At 37.3% G+C, this 24,614-nt stretch overlaps 1 protein-coding gene across 1 annotated transcript in view; it reads left to right on the top strand.

The window, feature by feature from the left end:
• The window catches only part of LOC139369905 (voltage-dependent calcium channel subunit alpha-2/delta-4-like), a 101,723-nt gene that overhangs the window by 74,436 nt on the left and 2,673 nt on the right, over window positions 1-24,614 (top strand). The window contains exons 25-34 of the mRNA XM_071109189.1: window positions 11,675-11,736; window positions 12,031-12,045; window positions 12,345-12,389; window positions 12,521-12,583; window positions 21,809-21,879; window positions 21,985-22,060; window positions 22,453-22,505; window positions 22,605-22,660; window positions 23,144-23,261; window positions 23,434-23,632. Of these exons, the coding sequence (XP_070965290.1) occupies window positions 11,675-11,736; window positions 12,031-12,045; window positions 12,345-12,389; window positions 12,521-12,583; window positions 21,809-21,879; window positions 21,985-22,060; window positions 22,453-22,505; window positions 22,605-22,660; window positions 23,144-23,261; window positions 23,434-23,632 (758 nt within the window). The remainder of the gene's footprint in view (window positions 1-11,674; window positions 11,737-12,030; window positions 12,046-12,344; window positions 12,390-12,520; window positions 12,584-21,808; window positions 21,880-21,984; window positions 22,061-22,452; window positions 22,506-22,604; window positions 22,661-23,143; window positions 23,262-23,433; window positions 23,633-24,614) is intronic.

Below are 24,614 nucleotides of genomic sequence, written 5' to 3' on the forward strand. Positions count from 1 at the left end.
ACATCTGATATGCTATTCAACACATCTGATATACTCTGCAAAACATCCAACATACTATGCACAACATCAGACGTACTATGCAAAACATCAGACGTACTATGCAAATCCTCTGATATACTATGCACAACATCAGACATACTATGCAAAACATCTGATATACTATGCAAAACCTCTGATATACTATGCAAAACATGTGATATACTATGTAAAACATCAGCCATACTATGCAAAACCTCTGATATACTATGCACAACATCAGACGTACTATGCAAAACATCAGACGTACTATGCAAATCCTCTGATATACTATGCACAACATCAGACATACTATGCAAGACATCTGCTATACTATGCAAAACCTCTGATATACTATGCAAAACATGTGATATACTATGTAAAACATCAGCCATACTATGCAAAACCTCTGATATACTATGCACAACATCAGACATACTATGCAAAACATCTGATATACTATGCCAAATATCTGAAATACGATGCAAAACATCAGACATACTATGCAAAACATCTGATATACTTTTCAATATATCAGACATAATATGCAAAACATCAGACATACTATGCAAAACATGTGATATACTATGTAAAACATCTGACATACTATGCAACACATCAGCCATACTATGCAAAACCTCTGATATACTATGCACAACATCCGACATACTATTCAAAACCTCGGATATACTATGCAAGACATCTGCTATACTATGCAAAACTTCTGATATACTATTCAAAACATCAAGCACACTATGCAAAACATCTCATACACTCTGCAAGACATCTGCTATACAATGCAAGACATCAGGCATTCTATGTAAAACATCAGGCATACTATGCAAAACATCTGATATACTATGCAAAACATCTGATATACTATGCAAGACATCAGACATACTATGTAAAACATCGGGCATACTATGTATAAAATCAGGCATAATACTGTATGTAAAACATCAGACATACTATGCAAAACATCCAATATACTATGCAAAACATCAGACATACTATGCAAAACATCAGACATACTATGCAAAACATCAGACATACTATGCAAAACATCAGGCATACTATGCAAAACATCTAACATACTATGCATAACATCCAATATACTATGCAAAACATCAGACATACTATGCAAAACATCAGGCATACTATGCAAAACATCTAACATACTATGCATAACATCCAATATACTATGCAAAACTTCCGACATACTATGCAAAACATCAGACATACTATGCAAAACATCAGACATACTATGCAAAACATCAGACATACTATGCAAAACATCAGGCATACTATGCAAAACATCTAACATACTATGCATAACATCCAATATACTATGCAAAACATCAGACATACTATGCAAAACATCAGACATACTATGCAAAACATCAGACATACTATGCAAAACATCAGGCATACTATGCAAAACATCTAACATACTATGCATAACATCCAATATACTATGCAAAACATCAGACATGCTATGCAAAACATCAGGCATACTATGCAAAACATCTAACATACTATGCATAACATCCAATATACTATGCAAAACATCAGACATACTATGCAAAACATCAGACATACTATGCAAAACATCAGACATACTATGCAAAACATCAGACATACTATGCAAAACATCAGGCATACTATGCAAAACATCTAACATACTATGCATAACATCCAATATACTATGCAAAACATCAGACATACTATGCAAAACATCAGACATACTATGCAAGACATCAGACATACTATGCAAAACATCAGATATACTTTGCAAAACATCCAACATACTCTGATAAACATACAACATACTGTGCAAAACATCTAATATACCATGCAAAACATCAGACATACTATGCAAAACATCAGACATACTATGCAAAACATCCAAAATATTCTGCAAAACAATCAACATACTTTCAAATATTCTGATTTACTATGCAAAACTTCTGATATACTATTCAAAACATCCAAAATACTATGATAAACTACCAAAATACTATGCAAAACATCTGATATACTCTGCAAAACATCAGGCATACTATGCTAAATGTCTAATATACTATGCAAAACATCCAACATACTATGCAAAACATCTGATATACTCTGCAAAACTTCTGATATACTATGCAAAACTTCTGATATACTATTCAAAACATCAGGCACACTATGCAAAACATCTGATATACTATGCAAAACATCAGACCTACTATGCAAAACATCTGATACGCTATGCAAAACATCCAACATACTATGCACAACATCTGATATGCTATTCAACACATCTGATATACTCTGCAAAACATCCAACATACTATGCACAACATCAGACGTACTATGCAAAACATCAGACGTACTATGCAAAACATCTGACATACTATGCAAAACATCTGATATACAGTACTTTGCAAGACTTCTGATATACAGTACTATGCAAGACTTCTGATATACTATGCAAAACATCAGACATACTATGCAAAACATGTGATATACTATGTAAAACATCAGCCATACTATGCAAAACCTCTGATATACTATGCACAACATCAGACATACTATGCAAAACATCTGATATACTATGCAATATATCAGACATAATATGCAAAACATCAGACATACTATGCAAAACATGTGATATACTATGTAAAACATCAGACATACTATGCAAAACCTCGGATATACTATGCAAAACATCCAAAATACTATGCACAACATCTGATATGCTATTCAACACATCTGATATGCTATTCAACACATCTGATATACTCTGCAAAACATCCAACATACTATGCACAACATCAGACGTACTATGCAAAACATCTGATATACTATGCAAAACTTCTGATATACAGTACTATGCAAGACTTCTGATATACTATGCAAAACATCAGACATACTATGCAAAACATCAGACATACTATGCAAAACATCAGACATAGTATACAAAACATGTGATATACTATGTAAAACATCAGACATACTATACAAAACATCTGATATACTATGCCAAACATCTGAAATACGATGTAAAACATCTAAAATACGATGCAAAACATCAGACATACTATGCAATACATCTGATATACTATGTAAAACATCAGACATACTATGCAAAACATCTGATATACTATGCAATATATCAGACATAATATGCAAAACATCAGACATACTATGCAAAACATGTGATATACTATGTAAAACATCCGACATACTATGCAACACATCAGCCATACTATGCAAAACCTCTGATATACTATGCACAACATCCGACATACTATGCAAAACCTCTGATATACTATGCACAACATCCGACATACTATGCAAAACTTCTGATATACTATGCAAAACTTCTGATATACTATTCAAAACATCAGGCACACTATGCAAAACATCTGATATACTATGCAAAACATCAGACCTACTATGCAAAACATCTGATATGCTATGCAAAACATCCAAAATACTATGCACAACATCTGATATGCTATTCAACACATCTGATATACTCTGCAAAACATCCAACATACTATGCACAACATCAGACGTACTATGCAAAACATCAGACGTACTATGCAAATCCTCTGATATACTATGCACAACATCAGACATACTATGCAAAACATCTGATATACTATGCCAAATATCTTAAATACGATGCAAAACATCAGACATACTATGCAAAACGTCTGATATACTTTGCAATATATCAGACATAATATGCAAAACATCAGACATACTATGCAAAACATGTGATATACTATGTAAAACATCAGACATACTATGCAACACATCAGCCATACTATGCAAAACCTCTGATGTACTATGCACAACATCCGACATACTATGCAAAACCTCGGATATACTATGCAAAACTTCCGACATACTATGCAAGACATCTGCTATACTATGCAAAACCTCTGATATACTATGCAAAACATGTGATATACTATGTAAAACATCAGCCATACTATGCAAAACCTCTGATATACTATGCACAACATCAGACATACTATGCAAAACATCTGATATACTATGCCAAATATCTGAAATACGATGCAAAACATCAGACATACTATGCAAAACATCTGATATACTTTGCAAAACATCCAACATACTCTGATAAACATCCAACATACTGTGCAAAACATCTAATATACCATGCAAAACATCAGACATACTATGCAAAACATCTGCTATCCTATGCAGAACAATCAACATACATTCAAATATTCTGATTTACTATGCAAAACTTCTGATATACTATTCAAAACATCCAAAATACTATGATAAACTACCAAAATACTATGCAAAACATCTGATATACTCTGCAAAACATCAGGCATACTATGCTAAATGTCTAATATACTATGCAAAACATCAGACCTACTATGCAAAACATCCGATATACCATGCACAACATCAGATGTACTATGCAAAACTTCTGATATACTATGCAAAACTTCTGATATACTATTCAAAACATCAGGCACACTATGCAAAACATCTGATATACTATGCAAAACATCAGACCTACTATGCAAAACATCTGATATGCTATGCAAAACATCCAAAATACTATGCACAACATCTGATATGCTATTCAACACATCTGATATACTCTGCAAAACATCCAACATACTATGCACAACATCAGACGTACTATGCAAAACATCAGACGTACTATGCAAATCCTCTGATATACTATGCACAACATCAGACATACTATGCAAAACATCTGATATACTATGCAAAACCTCTGATATACTATGCAAAACATGTGATATACTATGTAAAACATCAGCCATACTATGCAAAACCTCTGATATACTATGCACAACATCAGACGTACTATGCAAAACATCAGACGTACTATGCAAATCCTCTGATATACTATGCACAACATCAGACATACTATGCAAGACATCTGCTATACTATGCAAAACCTCTGATATACTATGCAAAACATGTGATATACTATGTAAAACATCAGCCATACTATGCAAAACCTCTGATATACTATGCACAACATCAGACATACTATGCAAAACATCTGATATACTATGCCAAATATCTGAAATACGATGCAAAACATCAGACATACTATGCAAAACATCTGATATACTTTTCAATATATCAGACATAATATGCAAAACATCAGACATACTATGCAAAACATGTGATATACTATGTAAAACATCTGACATACTATGCAACACATCAGCCATACTATGCAAAACCTCTGATATACTATGCACAACATCCGACATACTATTCAAAACCTCGGATATACTATGCAAGACATCTGCTATACTATGCAAAACTTCTGATATACTATTCAAAACATCAAGCACACTATGCAAAACATCTCATACACTCTGCAAGACATCTGCTATACAATGCAAGACATCAGGCATACTATGTAAAACATCAGGCATACTATGCAAAACATCTGATATACTATGCAAAACATCTGATATACTATGCAAGACATCAGACATACTATGTAAAACATCGGGCATACTATGTATAAAATCAGGCATAATACTGTATGTAAAACATCAGACATACTATGCAAAACATCCAATATACTATGCAAAACATCAGACATACTATGCAAAACATCAGACATACTATGCAAAACATCAGACATACTATGCAAAACATCAGGCATACTATGCAAAACATCTAACATACTATGCATAACATCCAATATACTATGCAAAACATCAGACATACTATGCAAAACATCAGGCATACTATGCAAAACATCTAACATACTATGCATAACATCCAATATACTATGCAAAACTTCCGACATACTATGCAAAACATCAGACATACTATGCAAAACATCAGACATACTATGCAAAACATCAGACATACTATGCAAAACATCAGGCATACTATGCAAAACATCTAACATACTATGCATAACATCCAATATACTATGCAAAACATCAGACATACTATGCAAAACATCAGACATACTATGCAAAACATCAGACATACTATGCAAAACATCAGGCATACTATGCAAAACATCTAACATACTATGCATAACATCCAATATACTATGCAAAACATCAGACATGCTATGCAAAACATCAGGCATACTATGCAAAACATCCAACATACTATGCATAACATCCAATATACTATGCAAAACATCAGACATACTATGCAAAACATCAGACATACTATGCAAAACATCAGACATACTATGCAAAACATCAGACATACTATGCAAAACATCAGGCATACTATGCAAAACATCTAACATACTATGCATAACATCCAATATACTATGCAAAACATCAGACATACTATGCAAAACATCAGACATACTATGCAAGACATCAGACATACTATGCAAAACATCAGATATACTTTGCAAAACATCCAACATACTCTGATAAACATCCAACATACTGTGCAAAACATCTAATATACCATGCAAAACATCAGACATACTATGCAAAACATCAGACATACTATGCAAAACATCCAAAATATTCTGCAAAACAATCAACATACATTCAAATATTCTGATTTACTATGCAAAACTTCTGATATACTATTCAAAACATCCAAAATACTATGATAAACTACCAAAATACTATGCAAAACATCTGATATACTCTGCAAAACATCAGGCATACTATGCTAAATGTCTAATATACTATGCAAAACATCCAACATACTATGCAAAACATCTGATATACTCTGCAAAACTTCTGATATACTATGCAAAACTTCTGATATACTATTCAAAACATCAGGCACACTATGCAAAACATCTGATATACTATGCAAAACATCAGACCTACTATGCAAAACATCTGATATGCTATGCAAAACATCCAACATACTATGCACAACATCTGATATGCTATTCAACACATCTGATATACTCTGCAAAACATCCAACATACTATGCACAACATCAGACGTACTATGCAAAACATCAGACGTACTATGCAAAACATCTGATATACTATGCAAAACATCTGATATACAGTACTTTGCAAGACTTCTGATATACTATGCAAAACATCAGACATACTATGCAAAACATGTGATATACTATGTAAAACATCAGCCATACTATGCAAAACCTCTGATATACTATGCACAACATCAGACATACTATGCAAAACATCTGATATACTATGCAATATATCAGACATAATATGCAAAACATCAGACATACTATGCAAAACATGTGATATACTATGTAAAACATCAGACATACTATGCAAAACCTCGGATATACTATGCAAAACATCCAAAATACTATGCACAACATCTGATATGCTATTCAACACATCTGATATGCTATTCAACACATCTGATATACTCTGCAAAACATCCAACATACTATGCACAACATCAGACGTACTATGCAAAACATCTGATATACTATGCAAAACTTCTGATATACAGTACTATGCAAGACTTCTGATATACTATGCAAAACATCAGACATACTATGCAAAACATCAGACATACTATGCAAAACTTCAGACATAGTATACAAAACATGTGATATACTATGTAAAACATCAGACATACTATACAAAACATCTGATATACTATGCCAAACATCTGAAATACGATGTAAAACATCTAAAATACGATGCAAAACATCAGACATACTATGCAATACATCTGATATACTATGTAAAACATCAGACATACTATGCCAAACATCTGAAATACGATGTAAAACATCTAAAATACGATGCAAAACATCAGACATACTATGCAATACATCTGATATACTATGTAAAACATCAGCCATACTATGCAAAACCTCTGATATACTATGCACAACATCAGACGTACTATGCAAAACATCAGACGTACTATGCAAATCCTCTGATATACTATGCACAACATCAGACATACTATGCAAGACATCTGCTATACTATGCAAAACCTCTGATATACTATGCAAAACATGTGATATACTATGTAAAACATCAGCCATACTATGCAAAACCTCTGATATACTATGCACAACATCAGACATACTATGCAAAACATCTGATATACTATGCCAAATATCTGAAATACGATGCAAAACATCAGACATACTATGCAAAACATCTGATATACTTTTCAATATATCAGACATAATATGCAAAACATCAGACATACTATGCAAAACATGTGATATACTATGTAAAACATCTGACATACTATGCAACACATCAGCCATACTATGCAAAACCTCTGATATACTATGCACAACATCCGACATACTATTCAAAACCTCGGATATACTATGCAAGACATCTGCTATACTATGCAAAACTTCTGATATACTATTCAAAACATCAAGCACACTATGCAAAACATCTCATACACTCTGCAAGACATCTGCTATACAATGCAAGACATCAGGCATACTATGTAAAACATCAGGCATACTATGCAAAACATCTGATATACTATGCAAAACATCTGATATACTATGCAAGACATCAGACATACTATGTAAAACATCGGGCATACTATGTATAAAATCAGGCATAATACTGTATGTAAAACATCAGACATACTATGCAAAACATCCAATATACTATGCAAAACATCAGACATACTATGCAAAACATCAGACATACTATGCAAAACATCAGACATACTATGCAAAACATCAGGCATACTATGCAAAACATCTAACATACTATGCATAACATCCAATATACTATGCAAAACATCAGACATACTATGCAAAACATCAGGCATACTATGCAAAACATCTAACATACTATGCATAACATCCAATATACTATGCAAAACTTCCGACATACTATGCAAAACATCAGACATACTATGCAAAACATCAGACATACTATGCAAAACATCAGACATACTATGCAAAACATCAGGCATACTATGCAAAACATCTAACATACTATGCATAACATCCAATATACTATGCAAAACATCAGACATACTATGCAAAACATCAGACATACTATGCAAAACATCAGACATACTATGCAAAACATCAGGCATACTATGCAAAACATCTAACATACTATGCATAACATCCAATATACTATGCAAAACATCAGACATGCTATGCAAAACATCAGGCATACTATGCAAAACATCCAACATACTATGCATAACATCCAATATACTATGCAAAACATCAGACATACTATGCAAAACATCAGACATACTATGCAAAACATCAGACATACTATGCAAAACATCAGACATACTATGCAAAACATCAGGCATACTATGCAAAACATCTAACATACTATGCATAACATCCAATATACTATGCAAAACATCAGACATACTATGCAAAACATCAGACATACTATGCAAGACATCAGACATACTATGCAAAACATCAGATATACTTTGCAAAACATCCAACATACTCTGATAAACATCCAACATACTGTGCAAAACATCTAATATACCATGCAAAACATCAGACATACTATGCAAAACATCAGACATACTATGCAAAACATCCAAAATATTCTGCAAAACAATCAACATACATTCAAATATTCTGATTTACTATGCAAAACTTCTGATATACTATTCAAAACATCCAAAATACTATGATAAACTACCAAAATACTATGCAAAACATCTGATATACTCTGCAAAACATCAGGCATACTATGCTAAATGTCTAATATACTATGCAAAACATCCAACATACTATGCAAAACATCTGATATACTCTGCAAAACTTCTGATATACTATGCAAAACTTCTGATATACTATTCAAAACATCAGGCACACTATGCAAAACATCTGATATACTATGCAAAACATCAGACCTACTATGCAAAACATCTGATATGCTATGCAAAACATCCAACATACTATGCACAACATCTGATATGCTATTCAACACATCTGATATACTCTGCAAAACATCCAACATACTATGCACAACATCAGACGTACTATGCAAAACATCAGACGTACTATGCAAAACATCTGATATACTATGCAAAACATCTGATATACAGTACTTTGCAAGACTTCTGATATACTATGCAAAACATCAGACATACTATGCAAAACATGTGATATACTATGTAAAACATCAGCCATACTATGCAAAACCTCTGATATACTATGCACAACATCAGACATACTATGCAAAACATCTGATATACTATGCAATATATCAGACATAATATGCAAAACATCAGACATACTATGCAAAACATGTGATATACTATGTAAAACATCAGACATACTATGCAAAACCTCGGATATACTATGCAAAACATCCAAAATACTATGCACAACATCTGATATGCTATTCAACACATCTGATATGCTATTCAACACATCTGATATACTCTGCAAAACATCCAACATACTATGCACAACATCAGACGTACTATGCAAAACATCTGATATACTATGCAAAACTTCTGATATACAGTACTATGCAAGACTTCTGATATACTATGCAAAACATCAGACATACTATGCAAAACATCAGACATACTATGCAAAACTTCAGACATAGTATACAAAACATGTGATATACTATGTAAAACATCAGACATACTATACAAAACATCTGATATACTATGCCAAACATCTGAAATACGATGTAAAACATCTAAAATACGATGCAAAACATCAGACATACTATGCAATACATCTGATATACTATGTAAAACATCAGACATACTATGCAAAACATCTGATATACTATGCAATATATCAGACATAATATGCAAAACATCAGACATACTATGCAAAACATGTGATATACTATGTAAAACATCCGACATACTATGCAACACATCAGCCATACTATGCAAAACCTCTGATATACTATGCACAACATCCGACATACTATGCAAAACCTCTGATATACTATGCACAACATCAGCCATACTATGCAAAACCTCTGATATACTATGCAAGACATCTGACATACTATGCAAGACATCTGACATACTATGCAAGACATCTGACATACTATGCGAAACTTCCGACATACTATGCAAAACATCAGACATACTATGCAAGACATCTGATATGCCATGTAAAACATCAGACATACTATGTAAAACATCAGACATACTATGTAAAACATCAGACATACTATGTAAAACATCAGACATACTATGCAAAACATCAGACATACTATGTAAAACATCAGACATACTATGCAATCAATAGGTGATAACCATTTTAACAAGTCTTCCAAGTAATCAGCTGGTTAAATAAAGTATTACCAGCATTAGTATCTCACAACACAGAATACTGCAGAGGTATCAACAACAACAGGATACCATGAAAGCATGTCAGATATTTGCATAGTCTCACCCCACCCAGACAAGATTTACTTGTACCACACGCCTCACACTACCTCATCAGTGTTTACACAGTGACCATTTGCATGCAAACAGCAGCAGTCTGGTGCTAACTGGGCAAACTGCATAGAGGTGAACTGAAGGCCTAATCGATTTCCTGTCTCACTGTAATGCCCAACCCCACATCCACCCAGCCTCTCAATGTAGTTTCACAGATGGTCACAGTAAATTTAGGGTTAAGGGTTTTTGCAGAGTCCATGTTTTCCTCTCTCAACTGACCTGAGTGTGTGTGTGCACGCTTGTGGTCTATTTTTAGCCATCGGGGTGCAGATGTCCTTGGAAATGCTGGAGAAGAGGCTATGGGCCATTACCTTTCAGGTAAGGGAGCAACACACACACACACAAACATTCAGACACACACAAACGTACACAGACACACACATACACACACTCAGCTCTCCATCGATATATCAGACTACTGACACAATCCATCTCTGGCTCAGTTGGTAAGAGCATGGCAACATCAAGGTCACAGGATCAGTTCCCGCAGGGATCACGTACACATACCAAAACGTGTGCACTACATTTTGGATAATCTGCTAAGTGCTAATATTTGATCATCTCTCTGTCTTTCTCCTCCTCTGCCTCTCTGCCTCTCACCTCCACTCACAGCCCAATGACACAGACGTAAGTAAACAGTGACCTTTCACTTTCTGTTGATACAGTACATTAACTCCTCTCTCTGATTATGAAGAGGTTATCACACCCTATTGACTCAGCTATAGAGCCAGCCATGTTTGTGTTGTTGTTATGGTTGTGTGTTCCAAATCCACATATAGGTCTCTCTCTCTGCTGTCAGCCAGTCACATGATTAATCTGTATCTAAGGGGTGGTCGACCTTCTGACTCACGACCTTGACCTTTATCCTCTCTCTCTCTCTCATCTCTATATCTCTCTCATCTCTATCTGTCTCTTTCTCTCTCCAGTGTACTGAAGTGGAAGGTGTCTGCCCTCTCACCTGTCAAAGCATTGTGAGTACTGAGCCTATTCTACAGGTTTGGGGTCAGTTACGATTAAATTCATGAATGACAATGAGGTTCAAATATTAATTGTATAAATGCTAATGATGCTTCATTTAATGTGCTGTCTTCTTTTCCTCCAGGATGTCAACTGTTTCCTTGTGGACAGCAACGGTTTCATCATAGTCTCGAAAGAGAGGTCAGAGGTAAGTGGCCGACATCATGACCACCCAGTGACCCAAACATATTAAACCAATCCATACGGCCATCCTAACACCACCATCATACACCAGTTGAAAATTCTAAAGTAACCCCTCAACTGTACTATAGTACATCATATGTGGTTTGTTATATAACGATTGCAACATAATAACATGTTTAACCTTTTGATAAGCAGATCAGCAGATCAGGGATCAGCAGATCAGGGGAGGGATCATTTATATAATCACAATCTGGTCGGCTTGACCATGTAAATACACATAAGGTCAGGTGATTGCATCTTAGCACTCTTCCTAAGAAGAGTGTTCAGTGCTGGTAGCTCCTTAGCAACAAGAAAGAGAGAGGGGGAGAGATCGAGAAAGAGAGAGATCGAGAGAGCAATCGCGAGAGAGCAATCGAGAGAGAGCAATCGAGAGAGAGAGAGAGAGAGAGAGAGAGAGAGAGAGAGAGAGAGAGAGCAATCGAGAGAGAGAGAGAGAGAGAGAGAGAGAGAGAGGCACATTGCGTTGCAGAAAGTAGGTAGCAGGCCAAAACAACATCTGGAGCACTCATAGGATTTGAGAACACTTAGGGTCCTAATCCCTCTTAGACGCATTAGCAGAGACTGACTAACTGGGGCTAAAGGCACCAAACGGCCTGCGCCACCTCATCACTTGACTTCACTGTAAAGAGGCCTTGACTGGATGAGGCTCGCCCTGTATGGATCTGGATCTTGACCCCTATAGCCTGTCACGGCGTACCGGGGACTCATTCGTGGGATGTATTTTGTCCTTGTTCGATTGACCATGGCCTCTTACCACTTGTTATAGGGAGACCTTTTGGGTTGAGGAGGAGTGCGGGCTGGAGGAGAGTGCACAAACACACACACAAACACACAGGCTGAACACACACAAATGCACACACACACCGCATCTTGTTTACCCAAAGCAATTCCTCCTGTATAAGAATTCCTCAAATTCAGGTCAGTTGTGAAGAGTTTTTTTTAATGTCCCAATACCTTGGCATCATCGGGTCTATGAATTGACATTTAAAACAACACTTGACACTGTTTGGTTCAATTTAAGCTATTATAAAAAAACACTTGCTACAAAAATAATGCTCAATACACTGAGTGTAGAAAACATTAAGAACAGGACATACACTGACCAGGTGAATCCAGGTGAAGGATATGATCCCTTATTGATGTCACTTGTTAAATCCATTTTAATCAGTATAGATGAAGGGGAGGAGACGGGTTAAATAATGATTTTTAAGCCTTGAGACAATTGAGACATTGATTGTGTACGTGTGCCATTCAGAGGGTGAATGGGCAAGACAAAACACGTCAGTGCCTTTGAACAGTAGTAGGTGCCAGGTGTACCGGTTTGTGTCAAGAACTGCAATGCTGCTGGGTTTTCACGCTCAACCGTTTTCCATGTGTATCAAAAATGGTCCACCACACAGAGGACATCCAGCCAAATTGACACAACTGTGGGAAGTATTGGAGTCAACATGGGTCAGTATCCCTGTGGAACGCTTTCAACACCTTGTAGAGTCCATGCCCTGACGAATTGAGGATGTTCTGAGGCCAAAAGGTGTGTGTGTGTGTGTGTGGGGGGGGGGGGGGGGGGGGGGTGTTATGTCATAATATCAGGGTTCAGATGGAAGGTATCATAGTAAAATGGAGGGATGTATTGCAAAAGGAAATAGCAAAAGGGCATTATACTGGGAGAGATTAGTTAATCTGTGGACATCGGAGGGTTGGAGTTAAAATCAGAATGAATAATGGATTGGCCACTGTGGGTGAAAATCCTGTACTTGAAGGAGGAAATGAAGGAGAAAAGTATAATTATTTAGGAATTGTAGGGTAGGGATAGTAGGGTAGGGGGGAAAATATATATATTAAAAAAACATTAATAAGGGGGATTAGAATTGATGCAAACAATTAAATTGATTGAACCTACAATCAATCTGCAATATTAAAACCTCTTAAGCTGACAGTCCCCGAAATCTGGCACTAGAATTACTTAAACATATATTTTATTGATTTCCAACCGTTTAATACGTCAGAAGACAGAAATCCAGACCTTCCTAAGACCATGTAAAGGTACTCTGTCGAATAAACTTGTATTTGCCCCCCTCTGGTGGTCTGCTGCATTATTACATCGATTTATGTCACTTCACTGCGACATCACGTCAAAGGGGCGGTCCTTAGAAAAACATTTATCCAGCTCGACTGCTTCATCGCACAGACATGGCTAAGCAATCGCTGGGATATGTCTCGAATAGGTAGATCTAAATACACAACTTCCATAGCTCTACTATAAATAATGTGACCTACACTCTTCCTAAAATAAGTAAAGTAATAATTTTTTGTGGAAGTCGCACATGTTTTTTAACGTCAGAGGCAGACACATTGCATATGCTCAGAATGACAAAATCGAGCCCTTTACATAGCCCTTCTCAATTCGAGGGAAACACACTATTTAAATTGCCCATTTAAATGTTGATTTAGAAATGTAACATTTATCACTAATGTAATTTAACATGTATCACTAATGTCATGATAAGTTTGGTAAAGTAATAAAGAATGTGAAATGTTTTTGGTAAGATGCGCCTAAAACAGATTATAACTATATACGGACATATTATAAAGTATGAAAAGGCTTATTCATTCACTATTTATATTTATTTTCTCATCATATTTGTATATTTGTTTTATTATATACTACATCATATGGGTTGAAAAGTATTTTTTTTCTCAGACAGAAATTAACAATTCAAAGTGAAAGTCAAAGGTCATCGCTTTCTAGGGGGGAAACACTACTACATTAATAAAATATTGCCCTCTTGCTAGATTGATGACTAAAGCCATAGTGAATCAGTGCAAAACAGCTGTCAGCTCAACTTTAAAGCTGATCTACTCATAAAAGTATTCTTGCTGCAATCTCTGCCAGTCCCCTATGAAATAAAACATTCACTAACATTAAGCCTACTCAGGCCAAACCAAGGATGAAGTATTTACATTTTCCCTTTTAATTGCATATGTTTATGTCTCAGTAAGGCACTAAAGCAAACCTTAGTAAGCAGACAGTATGATTTAGTGCTACCCCGTAACATTTTGCTGAGGTTAGGACTTTGATCAAGTTTTGTGGAAACACAAAGTATCCCTCCCTTTTTATTCCGAGAGAGGGATTGGGCTGAGGCAGAGCTCTAAATATTTAATCATCGGAAATATGGAAGCAGTGATGACTTCAAGAAATGGGTCATACATAACTTCTTTAAAATGTACCAAGGTACCAATTTTATTTAACCTTTATTTTATCAGGGAGACATACTGAGACCAAAGTCTATTTTATAGATGAGCCCTAAATGACAGAAAATACAACTACAAAATGCAAGCAGAAAGAAAAACAGTCATCAGTAATAAGGTCCTCAATCATCTTTCTGAATCGCCCCATATGCACCAGAACATCACAAATAAGATGCAAGAAAACTAAACGCTGATTTACGTAATTCAGTACAGACCAAAGGAGTTTCCACAGTTAACTATACCTGAGACCGGGTGTGGTAACTCGTATGTCTAAAGTTTAATAATGATGTTATGTACAGTGAGACTTTTTTGTAAAAGGGCTTTATAAATTAAAGCAATGTAAGCAACCTAAGTGACATCAAAGAGAGAATCCGGTGATGATTGTTCAAACTGCCGCCCGTAAATAAAGTGCAGTGCACTCTGCATCTAATGGCTTTAATGAAGTGGCAGCTGCGTTTATATAGATGATGTCGCCGTAGTCCAGGGCCGATAGGAACGTCAACTGAATAATCTGCTTTCTACTATTTAGCGAAAGGCAGGACCTATTTCTATTCTCAGCTTCTGAACTTTCTAATGTATATGCTTTTTAAAATAGCTTTTCAGCTATACAAATGCCCAGATATGTGTAAGCAGGGACAGGATCAATATGGACACCATCCAAAGTACATACAGGGCATTCGGAAAGTATTCAGACACCTTCACTTTTTCCACATTTTGTTACTCAGTACTTTGTTTGTTGAAGCACCTTTGGCAGCAATTACAGCCTCAAGTCTACTTGGGTATGACACTTCAAGGTTGGCACACCTGTATTTAGGGAGTTTCTCCCATTCTTCTCTGCAGATCCCCTCAAGCTCTGTCAGGTTGGATGGGGAGCATCGCTGCTCAAGTCCGGGCTCTGACTGGGCCACTCAAGAACATTCAGACAGGTGTCCTGAAGCCACTCCTGCATTGTCTTGGCTGTGTGCCTAGGGTCATTGTCCTGTTGGAAGGTGAACTTTCGCCCCCAGTTGAAAGTTTCGTCAAGGGCAGTCGCAAAAACCATCAAGCGCTGTGATGAAACTGGCTCTCATGAGGACCGTCACAGGAAAGGAAGACCCAGAGTAAATTAAATAAATGCTTCACAAGAGTTCAAGTATCAGACACATCTCAACATCAACTGTTCAGAGGAGACTGCGTGAGTCAGGCCTTCATGGTCCATTTCTGCAATGAAACCACTACCAAAGGACACCAATAAGAAGAAGAGACTTGCTTGGGCCAAGAAACATGAGCTATGGACATTAGATCTGTTCTTTGGTGTGATGAGTCCAAATTCTAGATTTTTGGTTCCAGCTGCTGTGTCTTTGTGAGACGCAGAGTAGGTGAACGGATGATCTCTGCATGTGTGGTTCCCACTATGAAACATGGAAGAGGAGGTGTGCTTGTGCTTTGCTGGTGACACTGTCAGTGATTAATTTAGAATACAAGTCACACTTAACCAGCATGGCTACCACAGCATTCTGCAGCGATACGCCATCCCATCTGGTTTGCCCTTAGTGGGTCTATCATTTGGGTAATTTTTCAACACACCTCCAAGCTGTGTAAGGGCTATTTGACCAAGAAGGAGAGTGATGGAGTGCTGCATCAGATGACCTGGCCTCTACAATCACCCGACCTCAACCCAATTGAGATGGTTTGGGATGAGTTGGACCGCAGAGTGAAGGAAAAACAGCCAACAAGCGCTCAGCATATGTGGGAACTCCTTCAAGACCGTTGGAAAAGCAGTCCAGGTGAAGCTGGTTGAGAACATGTCAAGAGTGTTCTAAGCTGTCATCAAGGCAGAGGGTGGCTACTTTTAAGAATCTCAAATATAAAATGTGTTTTGATTAGTTTAACACTTTTTTGGTTACTACATGATTCCATATGTGTTAGTTCATAGTTTTGATGTCTTCACTATTATTCTGCAATGTAGAAAATGCAAAAAAAATAACAAAATGTTGAAAAACTGATATGGTCTGAATATTTTTCAAATGTACTGTATGCTTAAATCATCAGTTATTTTTATGCGTTCTAGAGAACAACATATACTTAGTTTTACCTTCATTCAATACTAATTTCAGGTCAATAACATTTTTCTGTTATACAATAAAAGCACAGTTCAGATAGAGCCTGGTCAACCGTGGGGGCAATAGCATACACAACAGTATCATCGTCATCATTGTTAATGTAAACAGTAAAAAGTACAGGACCCAGAATCGACTCCTGCGGGACACCTTTTGTAATATCCAGGAAACCTGATTTAACACCATCTGTAGTTACAGATTGAGTTTTATCTGTCAAGTACATTTTAAACCAGTTTCATGCAGCCTGGTCGAGACCAATTGAGGAAAGCCTGAGTGATCAACAGTATCGAAAGCCTTTGACAGGTCAATGAAGAGGGCAGCACAATGTTGCCTTTTATCCATACAGTTAACCACATAATTTATAACTATGGATGCAGCAAAGATAGTGCTATGACCTGGTCTAAAACCCGACTGATGTACATTTACGTAGAATACATTTCAAATATAAAGATCTTAGCTGATAATTAATCAAGGATTCTAATATTTTAAGCTTGGCAAGAAAGTTTAGAAATAGGGCGATAATTACTTAGGTCACAAGGACTGCCACCTTTGTGAAGGGGGAGTACATGGGCCGCGATCCAAACCTTAGGGATAGCACCAGATATAAGCGTCATGTAAAAAATATGGGTTAATGATTCAGCATTCAGGGAGGCAGAGAGTGCAGGAAAAATGGATCATGCATATAAGCCCCAATGGATTTGTATACCTCAGTCTTAAGCAAGGCATCTAACACATCACAGATAGCAAATTGTTGAAATGAAAACAAAGATTCACTAGAAGTTGATGGGTTAACCGTCAAGTCAGCTAGAGGCTTGCAGAGAGAAGAGCAGTCGATTGACTGCCCAGCATCAATTAAACCACTGCTTCTTCCAAATAAAAAGCCTGCTGAGATAAAATTCTGATTAAAACATCACTTATCCCATTCTTCTCAGTCATGATACCAGAGTCAGAAAGAACTGCAGGGAAGAAGAGGAATTTGTACACCTCAATGCAAATACTATTTGCTAAAATTTAGAAGGATCACCAGCAGAGTCCAAGATGTAGCTTGATTTAGCTTTCTTAATCGAGATAGTATATCAGTATAGGGCAGCCGCTAGCCTAGAGGTTAGAGCGTTGGGCCAGTAACCGAAAGGTCGCTGATTCAAATACCTGCTGATGTGCCTTGAGCAAGGCACTTAACCTTCATTTGCTCCAGGGGTTCCGTACAACTATGGCTGACCCTGTAAAACAACACGTTTCACTGCACCTATCCGGTGAATGTGACAATAATAAAAAAATATATATTTTACTAGACTATGACTAAGCAGAAACAAAAGTCTAGATGCTGACTACACAACATGTAGTATGTCTGTAATAGATTTGATCAAGGACACTGCTTTTGGAACTGCATTGGATTCCCATAATTTGACGGATGCGTTGTTTACAAAGCTTTCCGCCGAAACGTTGTTGCAGTTTTATTTCAAAGCATTTCTGACAGGTAAATAGAGCGTCATGTTCCAGAGTTCTCTGGCCTCGGTGACCAAAGTTCACGCTCGGCAAACACACACACACTCAGCAAACACTGAATCGCTTAAAAAGCCACTGGGAAATTATTTTCCTCTTCTCCCTGTGATTGAAATAAAGTGTCAGCCGCAGTTGGAGAGAAAGGGGAGGAGGAGTGAGGATGACTTGTAAACTTGGACAGTGTTGCTAAAACAAAGTGCCCTTGAATAATTCAGGGGAACAGAGATGTGCTACGGTAAGACAAGAAAGACAGAGGGACGTGTATACTGTACTTTAGGTTAGCCTCTCTCTGTCATATTGAATAAGCTGTGACACTCATTCACAGACGACAGTACTCTAACGTGACATGAACATGCAGTACATGATAGTGAACAGGTGAATACATATAGTAGAGGTACAGAATACAAGATGGAGATGACTGAAAGGAAAGTGTACCCATTTTGAGTGTTATGTCGTTTTTGTGCATCTCTGAGTGATGTTCTATGGATTCCCTGGGTTATTTCATGTTTTCATGAGTATCTGAGTTATTGGGTTTAAGCAGGCAGAAATTTGGCCGTATGACGTAGCTGATAAAGTGAGTAGTGATAAAGTCACTCTCACTACACTGGAAGTTAATAGCAATACGACTTTTAGATTGTGAAAATGTCTCTCATACATGTCCGATTTCAATACTGGCCGATATCAATACTCTGGAGGATGTCTTCTCTCAAATGAGCCATTGATCATATGTTTGATAGTCCTACCTCAAGAAATGTGTAATTTATCAGAGGGTCTAGCACATTTTTCCAATTGTCTGCCTCTTTAGTCCAAGGTGCATGCATTGCAGGTGCTGTTGCCAGAGATATTATAGAAAGGAGATAGAAATCCAATGAATGAAGGAACTTATAATGCCTCACCCAGCAGACTGTCGACCAATTGTGTTCACATTGTCATGCTGCGTCACGCGGCTGCTAAGCTAATTGTCTCAAAGTCAGTGCACATGTCGAGAAACATGCTTATTTTTTTCTCCAAACGACATAATGTCACGATTCCAAAGTTATACGAAACTACAGATAGCAAGTGAATTATCTCACATCTCGGAAAATATTTATAATGTTTTACTTCTTGTTGACGGAATTCGTGCTAATGTTTGTTTTTTGAGCAGCTAGCGCCCAATAGACTCCCATTCACTCCTTGAAGGAGAGCGCCTCTTGTCCCTAAATTGCCCAGAATTTACCGCGCTGTCCATTGACGTACCGTGGGCAACGTTTCCCATCTCCTCAAAAGTATATCTCCCGTTGCGAACGTTAGACTCCACTCTGTGCGGCACATCGACCTGCAGGTTGAACATGGTGAGATTATAGACTCCTAAATTAATAGTACAGTTTGTTTGGGTGATTTTACAGCTAACTAGCTACGTTACATGCTGATATTGTCTTTGGTATTACTGTGTGTAGCTAAGTTTACTAGCTAGCTAGGCTACCAGCCCATAGAGACAGCATTGCATTGTGGATTTTGTTGACTTGAGCTGCAACAGATTTCCACAACAATTTTCCATGTTGCTAACAACCATAATTTAAAGCCAAAATGAAACATTTGTTTTTACAAAAAATATTGTTCTCACATATTTGTGTTATTTTTAAAACTGTAAATTAAAGGAATGAGTGGTTTTGGGTCCAATGCAGCCATTTTTTAAATCTCAATTTCAAATAATTTCTCCTTACAGTGATTGTTTTGAATTAAAATGGTCAAAAAGAAACGAAACAGCTTCTTATCAAAGAGCAATTTCTCAAGCAAGAATTTTGCTAGGAGTGGGGTGGGGAAAACTGAAAACCAGCTGTTATTGACATAGAGGTTTGGAACTCTCTTTCTTATTGGTCTAACTAATTCACCTACTGGTGATGTCACCAGGCAGGCCAAAACTCCTCCCACCAAAAAAAGCTGAAATTTCGGACGATGCTTTCAAACAGCTCTTACACTGAAAGTGCATTATCATAATTCTCACAATTTCACAGTATTATTCCAACCTCATAGTGTGGAAATATATATAAAACGGACGAAAATCAGTTGACTGCAATGGGCCTTTAAGCCACTAGGATCCAATAGTTGATGTTCACATTGGGTCATGCTGACCATAAAACATGTGAAAGTGCTTGCTAACAGCTTACTGTGACTGCTTACTAACAGGGCAGCTTCCATAAAGTAAGATTCAGAATGCCTTTTTGGTGTAACAGAATCTCCCTCTGACTCCATCTCTCTGACTCTGAGGTGATGTATCTTTGCGTAATGATTAAGCTCTGGGGTGACTTAGACCTTAGATATTGTCGTCGTCACTACAGGTTGGACGTTTCTTTGGGGAAGTGGATGGGTCTGTGATGACAGCGTTGATCACGTCAGGCATGTTCAAGCAGTAAGAGAAGCTACATTATGTTGGACATATTATACCATTGATTGAACCTATTGAGCAATGTTACGTAACCCCTAACTACCTAATTGTTGTGTGTTTATGCAACAGGGTGTCGCTGTATGACTACCAGGGTATGTGTAGATCAGGACACAGTCATTCCAGTAGTGCTCGGCCTCTGCTCAGTGTAAGTCAAGCCATATAAGCATGTTTTTCAATTGCTTTATCAATTCCTCAACCATGAAGAAGGCACTACAAGTCGACACATTGGATGCGTTTACCCATTCAATTTTTGGGAGCACATATACAGTATGTGACTTTATTTACTGATCTTGAATCAATTGCTCACTGACAATAATAAATATAGTTATAACGATTAACAAAAATCCAGCAAATCATGAACATTAATTCTAAATGCTCTACTAATGGCTTATGATGCAAGTCATTATAAAATCTCATCTGCTGATGGAATAATATGGTAACTTAGCAGATGTTCTCTTCTTGCTCTCTTTCACCTGACTTACCTGTAGTTTTCTCTCTGTCGTTCTCTCTCCGTATCTCCATCTCTCCTTCCTATAGCCTTTCTACGGCCTTGCGGCAGTGATCAAATGGTTTTTTTCTCACATGTTGATGTAAGTATGAGATGTACTTTTTGGGCTGATTTTGGGAGAAATTCATAGTTAAAAAAAACAAACATTTATTTTCTCTCCAACAACTCTACCTCTTTACAGGTTCTTAATGGAGTTCAACTTCTGTGGGTTGTGGCACTCGGATTACATTGTAGACGGTAAGTCACGCTCTTAATACTTTATGTGACAAAGACCATCGCAAAGAGGATGTTTGCATGCATACCAGTGACGGGAGAGTCACTTTCAAATGAATACATGTTTGTGCTTTAATATTCCCTTGCTGAATCATCCTGCAGTTTTCATACCATGTCTGAATGTCTTTGTCTCATTCACATGTCATTGTCTCTCATCCAAATGCTGTCTCCCATCCCATTTTCTCACCCATGGTCATCATTTGACTGTATGCCGCTCCCATTGCCATGTTCATCTGTCTGTGGTCCATCGTGAACGGTGCACCATCCATCTCCTCTCCACTGTGATTCCCAAAACACAGCCAAGGCTGGCTACCATACATGTGAGTAGACGGGTGCCTGTAGATGTGGGCGGTTGTACATACTGTATGTGAGGGTGGGTGTGTGTGTGTGTATGCATTTCTTTGAAACAAACAAAAATTACATTAATGCTGACTTTATACTCATTAGCCCATAAAGCCAAGAAGGTTGACGCGCTGCAGCCGTGTGACACAGAGTATCCTGGCTTCGTGTACGATTCCTCCATCAGAGAAACCAACAGCCTCATCAAATGTGGCCGTTGTCAGAAGTAAGAACCTCCACCAGACAGTCAACTCCACTGTGGTGGCGCCCTCTTATGGCCATGATACCTACCTGCAATTATCTGAACTGAGTCTTTTGTATTCCCGAATGGAACTGAATCTTGTTTAACTGAACTTGTGTTCCGGAATGTAACGTTAACGGAATGTGTTGTGTTCCAGGATGTTTGTGGTGCAGGCGGTTCCTGAAAGTAACCTGGTGTTGATGGTGGTCCAGGCGGACTGTGACTGCTCCCGGCAGTACTCCTCCATCACCCTGGAGCCCAAGGAGGTCAAATACAACGCATCAGTCAAGTGTAACAGGATGAAATCTCAGAAAGTCCGCCGGCGCCCAAACTCCTGTCACGCCTATCATCCTAAGGTCAGCCCTCTTCCCTCCTCATTGTGTAATATTGAGTTGACTACTGTCATTGACTACAGGGTTAGCATAGCAGGCATGTTGAAATTAAAATAGGGAAGTGTTTGTTACATTTGAAATGGTATGCGATTCACAGAGATGCATCGTCCAAGTAGATTAATGTGTCAGTCAATATAAAGCAGTATGCTCAAAAGATCTTGAGGGGTTCTTTGTCAGGGGTAAGGGTGATATGTGTTTAAAAAATCTAGATATAAAAATGTGCCTATCAGGAAAGGTTCTTTACTGCTGTGATGGTTGTGAAGATTTGACAGTACACTACAGGAAACTGGTTGCACTGAAAGTACGGTAAACAACAACAACTTACTGAAGGGTTGTACCAGTTTAAGTGGTTGATGGGTATGTTGTCAAAGTTTGAGCACCTCCATTAATACTGTCAGTTCTGTGATCTATGTAAGAGAATGTGACAGTAAAGAGTTCCACTGTCAACGTTACTGTCCATTTCACAGCAGTTAGTTAATAGCAGTTAGTTGCCTGGAAGTTGCTGTGCATTTCACAGCAGTTAGTTAATAGCAGTTAGTTGCCTGGAAGTTGCTGTGCATTTTGCAGTCCCTAACTGGCATCCAGCTGTAGGTAAGCTAATGTAAACTTTTCTGATTACTAGATATAGCTTAACATTAGTTGACAACTCCTGAGATTATTAGTGATGAGCACACTTGGGACTCAGCCTTGGTTGACAGAAAACGGACCTTGCTGCCACACCATCAGGTCAGTGAGCATGACAGAGATCAGCCACAGTAACTGTCAATTTTACAATAACTACGTGCAGCAAGTTGAGAGTATATTATTGAAAATAAACATGAACTTCCTGTTGACAAACTGCCATTAACTTACTGCAAAATGCACAGTAACCTCTTAACAGTGCAACTCTTGAATGTCAAAACCTCTTACAAAGTCTGTAGAACTGGGAGTGGACAAATTAGGCGCT

The sequence above is a fragment of the Oncorhynchus clarkii genome, chromosome 2 (assembly GCF_045791955.1).
Source record: "Oncorhynchus clarkii lewisi isolate Uvic-CL-2024 chromosome 2, UVic_Ocla_1.0, whole genome shotgun sequence".
Classification (NCBI taxonomy): Eukaryota; Metazoa; Chordata; class Actinopteri; order Salmoniformes; family Salmonidae; genus Oncorhynchus; species Oncorhynchus clarkii.